Here is a 13,451-nt window from a genome sequence, read left to right as displayed (position 1 = left end):
ACTTTTCAGCCTCTTTATGCTCCTACAACAATAAAACATCATTCTTAGTAATGCGAAACAATACAAACTGTTTTACAATATATCACGATTTACTGACCTTAATGTAGTCTTGCCATACAGAATGACATGCAGTAACTCGTTGTGTGGTTGCATCCCAACCGAACCCACTAGTGTTGAGACAGCTCGTTACCGTTTGGTATGTTTTCTTCCATGATCTTGTTCGATTCTTAAGCTGCTCAATAGTTTTTTTATTGACAACGTCTTCATTGAACTTACTGACACATTTCGTATATACCTCGTGCTTCCAAACACCATTGGGCAACTTGTTCCCCATATATACTTGCTCGACTAAAAGATCGAGCATTTTGTTGTCTTCTTCAAAGCTCCAAAAGTCATATGGTTGACCACTTTTTTTCTTGCAGCCATTTTCAATCTAAATCCGAGATTGTCCTCATGGAAAAAACTTTATCAGGCAACCATTACCCGTCACGAAACAAAAACCACAAATAAGAAAATACCATGTGGTGGATATTTATAACACCCGAATCTCCTCACCACATGGCAAAAATATTCCATAGCACTTCAAAATTTTTAAACAACATTCTAAAACATTCCAAAAACTAATCAACTATTTCCATTGGAGATGCAAAACAATGCAAACACACACACACACACACATCAAGTCCAAATTCACCGAACACCCCTGGTAGAGCCCCATATGACTTCACAGTCACTAGGAACTATACCTCGTCAGTGATGGGGGTAGGGTTTCGTTAGCTAATGGACGCCCGTGTAGGCGACTTAACCTTATTTGAATTGGACTAAACACCGTAAACCGTAATTGAGAACCTTAAAAACCCTAGACCCTAAACCCTAACCCTAGACCCCGTACCTCCAAAACCTCCTAAACTCTAACCCTAGACCCCGTACCTCCAAAACCTCCTAAACCCTAACCCTAGACCCCAAACCCTAATTCCAGAAGTTAAACAAAAAACCCTAGATCTTAACAACCCTAAAAGCCCCAAGCCCTAAACCCTAAACCCTATCACCCATTAAACCTTAGCTTAAAAAAATTGAAAAAAAAACCTAAACCCTAATTTCAGAACCTAAACCCTAACAATACCATAAATCCTTAACCCTAAAAACTTAACCCCTAAATACAAATCACCAAACCCTAAAAACACTAAACCCTAACCCTAATAAAAATTTTAGACCCTAATCCGTAACACTAAATCCCACAATTATGCACAAATAACCCAAATTAGACACTGTAACTAAAATTAAATCAAATACAACACTCATTTAATCAGAAAAAAAATTAGGGTTTAGTCATACTTTCTGAAATTTGGGGAAAACCGAAGCCGACGACTGAAATCAAAGCCGAAATGGGAAAATCGATGCTGAATCGAAGTAGAAATTTAGAAATCGAAGACCAATGTCAAAATCGAAGAAAACCAAAACTGAATTAGGGGAAATCGTAGGAAATCGGAGGGAATTTTGGGGGAAAAGATATGAGCGAGAGGGAGAAGGGAGTGAGATGCCGCAAGGGAGAAAAGAGGGAGAAGAAACAGAGAGAAAAGAGGGATAAGAGAGAGGGAGAAACGAGCGAGAGGTTCAAAGGGAGAACGAGTTCGAGATGGAGAAGGGCGTCGGAAGGACGCTCGCAGCGAGAGACGGAGGTAGTAGAGAGGGAGACCGGAGAGGGACGGCGGAGACGAGAGAGGGAGCAGAGAGCTCGGGCTTTACGGAGACGACAGAGGGCTGCGGGAACGAGAGTGTCTGTGCGGGAACGAAACGAGCGAAATGAAAAAAAAAAGAGCGAGACAGTCGAGCCAGAGAGAGCCCGCGCGAGAGTCATGTGGATGATTCTTAAAATCGGGCAGAAAGTACTCTTGAGACATGAACTCTTGATTCATGTATATTTATGTACATGACATGAATTTTGGCGCCCCCTAACAACATCAGGACATGAACTGCGTAATGCACATGAAGATCATGTCCTGAGTCATGTGCACTAACCCCCCTAACGACATCAGGGCATGAACTGCATAATGCGCATGAAGATCATGTCCTGAGTCATGTGCACTAACCCCCCCTTATTGTATTTTATTTCCCTCTGCACTTACATTGTGCACTAACCCCCATGACAGCAAGGTCTTCGATAATAAAACGAAAAAAGTAAGGGCTTTCTCGTCCCACAATAAGGGACGTTCCAAATTCCAAGGGAGATCATCGACTCGCTCGACTCGCCCGACTCGCCTAGTCGCACTTTGTGGTGCTCGTTAGCCCCACAGCCTTGACAGCAAGGTCTTCGATAATAAAACGAAAAAAGTAAGGGCTTTCTCGTCCCACAAGTAGAAGGAACGTTCCAAATTCCATGGGAGATCATTTTGCCTTGTGAAAGTGCAGACTATTGATATGTTAATCGAACGAAGTTTCGATTTTTATTTTGTTTCATCAGCTTTCTGTCGTGGGAATTCTTCACCAGCTCGGAATTACTGGTACGTCTATCGCTCGTACCTGTATTATCTCTATGATTCAGATTTTGTGCCATCTCAAACCCTAAGTTGAGCAAGGACGCTCGTTGAAGTTGCCAAAAGAAATAAAAAACCTACGGTCGTTGGAGTTTGATTCTGAGCCTGGTTATATCTATCCTTTGTATGTTTATGATTCATCTATTTCGGGATGCTGCTGTTTCCTGGAATCGTAGACGAGATCTTAACTGAAATTCGATGCGGTTGTCACTCGATTGTCTAGATTTAAATGGATGATAGAATGAACGACCCTTTAGCCTGATGTTGGAATGTGGTTTAAGTTTGGAATTTCTTTTTTCCCGGATTAGAAAATGATAGTATTAGGTACCCTAACTGGAGAAGCCAAATGCAGCCGACTGCACTGCATGCCATTATTAAGTTTTCCATCTTTGTTTGTGGTTAGGGTATTTTGCGGGGGCCAGTGCCCGCTTCATGTCGCCATTTTGCTGCTTATTTTTTATTTTATTTTTTGTTTCTTTTTAAGTTCAGCCGCATTTAGAGAACGAGTTTAAGTATAACTTTTACTTGGGTAATATTATTAACCAGGGATCTCAAGAATTTGAAGCAGAAAGATTTCTGGATTCAGAGTTAGTAAAAATTGCTAGTCAATACTTACTGCATATTGGAGTTCTATTTGGACTTGTTACTGGTCTAGGCTTATCAAAGCTCAGTGAATTTCTTGTTTGTTTAAATTAATCATTCAATGACTTGTTTCACCTCATCTTTCTCTGTTTGTTTCGCATTCAATGATTTCAGCGGTTCTTGATTTTTTTTTTCTTTTTACATCAACATACAATATCTTAATGTAGTTAATTTGAAGGTTATATACGTGTGTGTGTGTGTGTGTGTATATATATATATATATTCTTCTTATTTTGAACTCTACTATAGCAGTGTGAGTTTTTCTCCAAGCTTCTCAAGGAACTCAACTGCCCCTGGGGTGTGACAGGTGGTGATGAAACACGCTGAGAACTGCTTGAGAAGTTTCTTCTCCTTGCTCTGTTAACAAGGGTTTGGATATATGTCCCTCAATCAGTTTCGGACAGATAGAAGTGACGCACAGTTGAGAAAACACGGCCGGCCAAGTAGCTTCTCCTACCAAAGGAATTCCTCTGGTGCTAGTGGGAAGGGCGGTGGTGCCGCAACCGCCCCTCCAATTTCTGGTTCTTCTTCTACATCTTTTTCTTCCAATCAAAGGTACTAGTTTTAAAAATTCTCTTCCTTTTTTATTTTATTTACTTTTTATTATTGCCTGTAGAATATCAAGATTTAGACAAGGTTTCTTTCCTCCCATCTATTTGGTATTGTGTGCCTGCTGATATTATTTTGCCATTTTCCAGTTTTAAGAAGTCGGGTAGTAATGTACAAGGAGCTCAGTTTAAGGTGCACACACCCAGTACAAAGACTGACCAGAACACTGTCACATCTGTCACCCATACCATGCAAAATGACTCCCATATCCAATCCTCATTGCAGGGTAAGAAAATCTGTTTATTGTATTGAAAAAAGTGCATTTATTCTTTTGTAAAAAGAATTTGTTTGTTATTTTAATTTTAATTTGGCAACGCCATCTTGATTACTGTTTTTGGATGTCCCTAGGACATGAACCTGTTTCTGGTGCAGACAAGCTGATTGGCACACCGGCTTTCAAAAGTTCCCAGGCACTTCCAAGGGCCACAGCAGCTCAGTCAACATCTGGACTAAATCACTCACAATCTCTTAAGACACCATCTAAAGGTAATTATAATTTCTTTCTTGTTTATTTTTAGCTTATCTTATTTGTTTGCTTGAGGTATCACATTATGTATGTGAACCATTTTTTGACTGACTACTCCTTCTGTCTGCTTATGTTATTGTTTTTTGTCTCATGTCCGTGATCTGGTATCAGCATGGTTGGAATCATGTATTATCTAGTTTCTTCTGTTATTATCTTTGTTTTCTTAAAGATAGCAGTTCTTTTGTTTTTTGAACTTCTTGTACTGATAGTAGTGCTATCACCTTTCCCATTAGATGAACAGAAGGGCTTTCCTCTGCAGTTTGGAAGCATTAGTCCTGGTTTTGTAAATGGAATGCAGGTATGCTTTAGCAATAACTTTTCCAGAAGATTTTTTACTGCTTTTTCTTTTTTATCTTTTGGCTTGTGCTTTGGTTGAGGAGATACAAGCCCAACACGAGGAAAGGATACATTATATCACCTTCAAAGTCAAAACATCTCCCCAATGGCCCCTTAAAGCTAGGCCTGACATTGCATTGCTCAATTTTATTTTATTGTTATTGTTGTTGTTATTATTATTATTATTATTATTATTATTATCGATGAAAATGAACATTATATTATTATTGATTTTGTTGAATTTTGATTGCTTTCCCAGTGAGACTTGAAGCCAAGACCTCCCCCCCAATGTGGCTATGGAGCCAAAGGCCCAATTCACTATTATTTTAATTGTTATGAGTTATAAAAAAATTATTTATGGTACTTTTACATGAAATTATAAAAAATTGCACAGAGGGAGGGATAGGAGATCCTCAACCCTTGGGTCCAAGGGAAAGGGACCTCTTACCATTACCAAATGGCGAGATACCTCCATTCTTAGCTGGTGAATCAGATATGATGTTAGCAGATCTTAGTGTGTGCCTGTAAGGTACATCAAGGGAGGAGCAAATATCTAGTATTCTTAGCTTATTTTGAAGGGTGGCCATAACCAAGGCTCAATTTATTTTATTTTTTTTTAAACGGTGCTGATTTTATTACGAAGAAAAGCAAAAGAATACATTAAGGGAGGTCTCCCCTAACAACAAGAGATTGCAGGGAGGGACCCAATTTAGTACATGAATCAGCAGCCGAATTGGCTGATCTAAGAACATGGGACTAAGTACAAGAGGTAGTGGAAACAATGTCCTTACAAGGCTCACACTAAGATCTGCTAAGGAACTAAGACTAAGTACGAAGGCTCAAATTGTTCAATATCATTAATAGCAGTTTTAGTCAATCAAGCAGCTCTTTCATTCACTTCTCACTTCCTCTGCTATGAACTAGATCCGGGGTTAACTTTTTGAGTATCCTAAGCACCTCTTGCTTATATTTACTGATGAAGGGATCCATATAGTGAGGTTGGGAACACAAACACTGCATCTGCTGCACTTGATTCTTGGGTGCGTAGGAAGCTAGAGATTCCTATGTGAGCATGCTCTATGGTCTCTTACTACTGCCTTGTTCCTTACAAGAATTTGACTGCGCATCTAAACATTACTTCTTCATGTACATTTAGTTTTTTGTTTTTTTACACTATTCTGGTGTCTTATCAATGGTTCATGGCTGATCCACTGTTTCTGTCACATATTTATTTACTTGCTTTGATAAGGCTCTATGTTTTGTAGATACCTGCCCGGACTAGCTCTGCCCCGCCTAATCTGGTCGAGCAGAAGCTTGATCAGGTCCTCTCTCTCTCTCTCTCTCACACACACACACACACACACATACACACACACACACTCATTTATGAAGCCTAATGTATCATCTGTTTCTAAATAATTTTACTTTTCTATGATTCTTTCTCCTTACTGCAGCTCCCAAGCTTGTTCTGCTGTGTAAACACTATTCTCATTCTGTGACATTTGTCAAGTCATGTTCTTTAGGTTTAGGGATGATACAAGGTTGTCCCACCAACAAGGGCCAAAGTATCAATGATATGACCATTTGGGTTCTGCTTACTATCATGGTGTCATGGATAACTTCATGCATGATAAGCTTGAAACATATGAAGCATAAATACCTGAGAAACTGGAAACTATATAAAGTCTTATGGATACTTTAAAAAAATGTTAAATTTTATGGATAACAAACTTTGCTGTAGGGAGAAAATAAACAGCAGATTATCAAGATTCACTCTTACTTTTTAGCTTCTCAAATTTTGAATTGGCTAACAGATATGACAAAACTGATGGATGGGGTATTTCTTGGAATATTAATCTCTTCATATTGAGAAAGCCAATGTCCAAGTATACAGATAATTTGTTCTCCCAAGTGCAAAGTATGTTAACTTATCCTCAGTGTGTTGAGGGCTGAAATAACTGCAGAATGTTCTATACGTTGTTCCCCGATCTGCAAGTTCTGTTGCAGACGGTTGTGCTAAGCAGGGGGCCTCCCTCCATGCTCCTCTTGTAAGGGGGAGACCAGCCTAATCTTGTTTTTGTTTAATGAATTCATCTCTTTCTCAAAAAAGAAAGAAAAAAGAAAAGGGATTATTAAACTTTCTTTCAGAGCGTGCAACCTCTTCTTACTGAGAAAGTCATTATCGAAGTGTACAGATAACTTGTTCTCCAAGTGCAAAAGTATGTCAACTTGTCCTCAGTATAGCATGGGCTGAGATAACTGCAGAATGTTCTAAAAATTATTCTATTTTTAGGTTGGGATGATTAAACTTTCCTTCTAACTTGTTGGATGATGCTCACTTTTTTTTTTTTTTTTTTGAAAATGCATACTTATTTAAATAAAGTTTTTTTTACAATGGTGAATTACTAATGCTTTATTGCTCAATTTAGCAATTTTAATATTTTAATATTAATATATATATTTTTTTTGAGGAAAAGTGTGAAAGTATATTACTGAGAGAGAGAGATACAAACCTAACTAAACAGAATTTTAATATTAATATGAAATTACCATTTTCTTAGAGGAAAAGAAAAGATTGATATTCATGTCTTTTCCTGTTTGGTGTTTGGTGGACCCTTTTTCCTGTTCTATTGTCTGCATATGTCTTCTTGGTTATGCTCTGGCATTACTGAAAGTAAGATTTAAAATTTTTTGGGCATAAGAATTTTAATGAATCTGGCTTTTTTTTGTTTAAGTTATCTGCTTCTTTCCCCAAGTAATTACACCTATCATTTGCTTTCTTGAGTGTGTATTTATGATTATAATATTGAGATAAGACTGTTTTAATTAAAATTTGATTGTTGTTGAGAACTAAGAAATTCCTTCTGCAGGCTCGACATGATTTCTTGAGAACTGGGCCCACAGTGCCAATCCCTGCTACACCTAAGCAGCAACTACCACAGAATAATCTGGGCGGTGTTGACCAATCTACCCCTACCGAATCTCATCCATCAAACCAGGCAAGAGATGCACATGTACAAATTCCTGGAAGTATTCCTCCTGTTCCAACAAGTCAAAAGACTTCTGTACATCCTATTCCTGGTATGTCCATGGCGATGCCATATCAGCAACCGCAAGTTGCAGTGCAATTTGGTGGCCCCACTGGGCAGATCCACCCTCAAGGTGTGACTGCCAGTTCACTTCAAATGCCAATGCCATTATCAGTTGGAAATACTACCCAAGTTCAAGCACCAGTTTTTGTCTCAGGTCTCCAGTCTCACCCTCTGCAAACTCAAGGAATGATGCACCAGGCCCAAGGTCTTGGCTTTCCACCTCAAATGAGCCATCAACTGGGTCAACGACTAAGCAACTTGGGAATGGCAATGCCATCACAGTTCTCTTCCCAACAACCTGGGAAATATGCTGGTCCCCGCAAAACTACTGTGAAGATAACACATCCTGAGACTCACGAGGAGCTGAGGCTTGACAAGAGGGCAGACTTGTATTTGGAAAGTGGATCTTCAGGTGCTAGGTCTCACCCAAGTGCTCCATCCCAATCTCAGCCAATCCCATCTTTTTCTCCTGCTCAAATAAATTTTTATGGTTCCACACAACCTAGTTATAATTCTTCTCCAATCTTCTTTCAAACTCCCTCTTCATTTCCTATAACAAGCACTCAGATGACTCCCAGTACAGCAGCGTCAAGATATACATATCCTGTGGGCCAGGGTGGACAGACAGTATCTTTTATGAATGCCTCTACTCTCAATTCCATACCTCTAAGTAAGTCTGGGCTGCTGGGGCATGGGAATTCTGAACCTGTAAAAGTGCAAAGTGGCCAAGCATCAGATTCTATCCCTGCAGCTTCAGTGCAGGTGTCAGTCAAGCCAGCTGTAGGTTCATTTTCAGAGATGGTGACCGGAATCTCATCTGTGACTATTAGTGCACCTCCTAACAAGGGTGAGTTGTTTAAACCACAGAATACGCTGGTGGAATCCAATCTTTCTCGGCAGTTAATGAGCAATGAGGTAGATCCTGAAAAATCCAAAGACCAGTTAAGATTTGTTGATGGGTCTGCATCTAGCGTGGCCAACATGGAAGGCAGAAGCAAAGAACATCAAGGAAGGTCAGAGTCCCTGAAGGATCAGCAGGAAAAGACAAGCAGAAAGGATCCCCATCAGGTAGAAAATGTTGTGCATAATGCGTAATGCAAAACTTGGGAATCTAGTGATATGGGAATTTATTTGGTTTACCTTTTCATGATACATTAGCATGTACTTATTTTTTTACTTTTAGCAATTCGGGGAATTTTTATTATTTTTATCTTTTAACTAAAATGTGAAGTTGTATTATGTGTAGCAGGCAGACCTCCCTAAATCTGGAGAAAGCTTGAAATCATCTTCGTGGGAGGGTTCAGATGATAGTGGTATCAGCACCATTACGGATGTAAACAGTAAGGAAGTTTCTAAAAGTGATGATAATGTGGAAGGTCCTTCAATTAGTGTTGAATCATCCACTTCGGAGTCTTGTACCCATTCTCTTACTTCAGAAGATACCATATCTTCTGAAGTAGGGCAGATAAAAGCAGAAGTCTATCCAACTCTTTATAGTGCAGAAACCTCTGGAGGTAATATTGAAGCAGCTGTGGAAACTTCACAAGATTTAGACTCATGCAATCGTGCATCAGAAACAGAGACCAATGAAGTTCAGGTTGGGGAGGGAGATTCCTGTGAACCATCAAATCTTTCTGGTGTTGTGATGGATGCATGTAAAAATTTGGCTGGTGCTCCTAATAAAGCTGTTTATAGTACTTCAACTGTTTTAGAATATCTTGAAGGTGCAAAACTACCAGAACTTGCATCACTTGCTGAGCTGCTGCCAATAGAAAATCACAAGATGGAAGTTCATGGTGAGTCAAACATCAAAGAAACTGAGCAGAGTGATAAAGATGTTGAGCAAGTGGACTTTAGTTCCAAAGAAAGAAGAACATTGGATAATTTAGTTATGTCTGCACCTACATCATCAAGTACCACCAACAATGAAACTGCTAGTCTTTCATATATAGATACTCGTGGAGATAAAACTGATAGCATTTCTTTGGAAGCTGCCACTAAGGTAGTACATGAAAAAGGAGCTTCAGGTCAAGAAATTGCCATGGCAGATCAGCTTGGGCCACCTCCTGTTTCATCTGAAATGAAAAACACAACAACTGGGCCAAGATCTTTCTCTGTTCCAGGACATCAGACATCTTTGGAAAACAACCGACCAAAAGGCACCCCAGTAAAGAAGAAAAAGAGAAGGGAACTACTTATGAAAGCTGATGCTGCTGGGTCTACATTCGATCTTTACAATGCGTTTAAGGGTCCAGAGGAGAAACCGCACCAAAACAGTGCTGTTACCCAAGAAAGCCTAGAGTATTCATCTGTCAATGAGTCTGATAAGGTGTCTCCAGATGATAAGGATCCCATCCGTGGTGAGGAAGATGGACAGAGTAAGGGTGAACTTGATGACTGGGAGGATGCAGCAATCTCTACACCAGAACTCAAAGGTTCAGAAAATGAAGAACATGCTCTGGGTGCTAGGAAGCATCTTGACAAATATAGAAGTGGGATGTTGAAGTACTCCCGAGATTTCCTCTTGACAATTTCAAAACAATGTGTTGAACTTCCAGCAGGTTTTGACATTGAACCTGATGTAGCTGATGCCCTAATGAATGGACTAGTGAGTGGGTCTACTCTTGTTGACAGAGATTCATACCCGAATTCTGGGAGAGTACTTGATCGATCCAGTGGAGGATCTCGAGTTGACAGATGTGGAGGAATTGCAGATGATGACAAATGGAGCAAATCCCCTAGTCCATTTACTCCTGGAATTCATGTGGCTGCTGTAAACTTTAGACCTGGGCAAGGTGTTAATAATGGGGTCTTAAGGAACCCACGTGGACAACCAACAGGTCAATACATTGGTGGTATGCTTTCAGGACCATTGTTGACCCCTCAGGGAGGGATGCATCGGAATAACCCTGATACTGATTGGTGGCAGCGTGCTACTGGGTTCCAGAAGGGCTTGATTCCTTCTCCTCAAACTCCTTTGCAGGTGATGCACAAAGCAGAAAAGAAGTATGAAGTTGGTAAAGTATCTGATGAGGAAGAGGCAAAACAAAGACAATTGAAAGGCATTCTTAATAAGCTTACACCACAGAACTTTGACAAACTTTTTGAGCAAGTTAAAGTGGTCAATATTGATAATGCTATGACTCTAACTGGGGTCATCTCACAGATTTTTGATAAAGCTTTAACGGAGCCTACTTTCTGTGAGATGTATGCTGACTTTTGTTTCCATCTTGCTGGTGAGTTACCTGATTTTAATGAGGACAATGAGAAGATCACTTTCAAACGAGTTCTTCTGAATAAATGTCAGGAGGAATTCGAGCGTGGAGAGAGAGAGCAGGCCGAAGCTAACAGAATTGAGGAGGATGGAGAGATTAAACAGACTGAAGAGGAAAGAGAGGTAAAGAAAGTCCAAGCAAGGAGAAGGATGCTAGGGAATATCAGGTTAATTGGTGAGCTATACAAGAAGAAGATGTTGACCGAGAGGATTATGCATGAATGTATCAAGAAGTTGCTTGGTCAATATCAAAATCCTGATGAGGAAGATGTGGAGGCTCTCTGTAAGTTGATGACTACTATTGGTGAGATGATAGATCATCCCAAAGCTAAAGAACATATGGATGCCTATTTTGAAATGATGTCCCAGCTATCTACCAATCAAATGCTATCATCAAGGGTAAGATTCATGTTGAAAGATGCTATGGAGTTGAGGAAGAATAAATGGCAGCTGAGGCGGAAAATTGATGGGCCAAAAAAGATTGAGGAAGTTCACAGGGATGCAGCCCAAGAACGCCAATTGCAAACAAGTAGGTTGTCTCGTGGGCCTAGCATGGGCTCATCAGCACGGAGAGGTCAGCAACCTATGGATTATGGTCCTCGAGGATCCAACCAATTATCTTCATCAGGTTCCCAACAGCTCAGTGGGCGTGGATTTCCAAGTCAATTTCGTGGATATGGGGCACAGGATGCCCGTTTTGAGGAAAGGTCTCCTTTTGAGAGGACACTCTCTGTTCCATTGACTCAAAGGCCCATGGATGATGACTCTTTAACTCTTGGTCCTCAAGGTGGCCTTGGAAAACGGCTGTCTAGTCGTGGACAGCAGCCAATTATGTCAAATGTTCCTTCTCCTGAGCTTTATCCTGGCACTGGGGATCACAGAAGGATGGGCTCAGGTCCAAATGGTTATACCTCTGCATCAGATCACCATTATAGTTCATGGGAAGAACCCATGCTGAGAGTTGCTCCTGACAGGTTTATGAATCCACCTGCATTTGATCAGTCAAGCTCTCATGATAGGAATCTATCTTTTGGGAACAAGGATTTGAGGAGTCCTGATCGTGCAATTGATAGGTCCTGGCCAACTTCACCTGCTTTGGGTAATGTGCAAGGGCGACTTTCTGGGGCTCAAACTGCTTTGGAATCTGAAATATCTGAAGACAAGTTGCAAGAAACGTCCATTGCAACTATTAGAGAATTCTATAGGTAACAAAGATCCTGTGTTATGTTATGCAATTATTATTATTTTTTATTATTTATAATTTTAACTTCGAAGTCATGCCAACAAATGTTTTGTTTTGGTTCTCAGTGCTAGGAATGAGGAAAAGGTCCGTTTATGCATTAAGGACTTGAAATCACCAAAATTTTACCCTAGCATGGTCATGCTATGGGTAACAGATTCTTTTGACAGGAAGAATGACATTGATAGAGATCTTTTGGCGAAGCTTCTTGTTGATCTCTGCAAATCTCGAGATTGTTTGCTAAGTGAAGCTCAGCTTATGAAAGGGTAACAAACAGTATCATTTTTTGTGTGATTTACTGTTTCAGTTCTAGTGGTTTCATTTGTTCTCATTTGTTTCTCTCTGTATGTTTTGTCAGTTTTGAATCAGTTCTCTCTACTTTGGAGGATACAGTTACTGATTCGCCGAAGGCAGCAGAATACCTTGGCCGGATCTTTGGTAAAGTAGTCTTAGAAAATGTGGTTCCACTTGCTGAAATTGAAAGATTAATACATGGAGGGGGTGAGGAGCCAGGAAGCCTTCTACAAAGTGGTCTTGCAGCAGATGTTCTCGCTAGCCTTATTAAGATGCTACGACATGAGAGAGGGGATCCTGGTCTAATGGATATTCGGGCGGGTTCCAATCTGCAGCTGGAAGATTTTCGACCACCAGATCTCCTCAAAGCACGTAAATTAAATGCATTTATTTAGATGGAGAGGGTGCAATGTATGGCATAAGAAAGCAGGGTTAGTCTTTCGGCTATTGCTTTTTGTTACTGCAATCTTATAAAGTATTATTTTGTTCTAGTCTCTTATATATTGATAATATCTTGCTTCCCTTCTGTTTTACACTTCAGTTGAGCAGTTTTGGTACCTTCCCATAGCCACGGGCATCCTTCTATTGAGGGCTCTTCGGAGAATAGGAAAAACAGTCTAATTTGAAGAACTAACATATCATTTATTGGTTTTTTGCAGTTTGTTTAAATTCTATAATCTGACTTTTGGGAGCAAATATATCATTTACAGCAATTGGTTGCTCTTTATGTGTTGCAGAAAAAAAAAAACTTTCCATGTGATTCGGACTAGGTCTGGGACGGGGACACCTAATGATGATTTAGATGGGGTTAGTCAACAAACTTAAATTTTAAAGTTTATTTTTATCTCCTGTTTTAAATTCATTTCATTCATCTACATGAGTTTCATCTTCAAACTTGGTGTCA

The 13,451-nt window shown here is 39.9% G+C and overlaps 1 protein-coding gene across 4 annotated transcripts; it reads left to right on the top strand.

Annotated features, from left to right (window-relative positions):
• Window positions 1-2,367: 2,367 nt before the first annotated feature.
• Window positions 2,368-12,978, top strand: LOC137951055 (eukaryotic translation initiation factor 4G-like). Of its 4 annotated transcripts, none has more exons than XM_068797615.1 (10): window positions 2,368-2,501; window positions 3,484-3,731; window positions 3,875-4,011; window positions 4,134-4,271; window positions 4,545-4,609; window positions 5,913-5,969; window positions 7,518-8,807; window positions 8,989-12,218; window positions 12,322-12,519; window positions 12,612-12,978. In XM_068797615.1, exons 2-10 carry the CDS (start codon window positions 3,556-3,558, stop codon window positions 12,940-12,942), a joined length of 5,622 nt encoding a protein of 1,873 aa, XP_068653716.1. In that variant the 5' UTR covers window positions 2,368-2,501; window positions 3,484-3,555; the 3' UTR covers window positions 12,943-12,978. The 4 variants fall into 4 exon arrangements, with proteins under 4 accessions (XP_068653716.1, XP_068653712.1, XP_068653714.1 ...); XM_068797611.1 differs by having other exon boundaries at window positions 8,986-12,218; XM_068797613.1 differs by having other exon boundaries at window positions 3,429-3,731; window positions 8,986-12,218.
• Window positions 12,979-13,451: the final 473 nt, after the last annotated feature.

The sequence above is a fragment of the Aristolochia californica genome, unplaced genomic scaffold (assembly GCF_029961685.1).
Source record: "Aristolochia californica isolate CCGP_79_NKW_82.1479 unplaced genomic scaffold, dmAriCali1.0.hap1 SCAF_15, whole genome shotgun sequence".
Lineage (NCBI taxonomy): Eukaryota > Viridiplantae > Streptophyta > Magnoliopsida > Piperales > Aristolochiaceae > Aristolochia > Aristolochia californica.
The sequence above is the reverse complement of the archived record's forward strand: the minus strand, read 5'-3'. Positions and strand labels throughout refer to the sequence as shown.

What these genes read in the sequence shown, in the direction of transcription:
- LOC137951055 (XM_068797611.1), top strand. Translation starts at nt 3,556, where the DNA reads ATGTCCCTCAATCAGTTTCGGACAGATAGAAGTGACGCACAGTTGAGA. An exon ending in TCTTTTTCTTCCAATCAAAG is followed by an intron (nt 3,732 to 3,874) that starts GTACTAGTTTTA and finishes GCCATTTTCCAG; the next exon opens with TTTTAAGAAGTCGGGTAGTA. An exon ending in TATCCAATCCTCATTGCAGG is followed by an intron (nt 4,012 to 4,133) that starts GTAAGAAAATCT and finishes GGATGTCCCTAG; the next exon opens with GACATGAACCTGTTTCTGGT.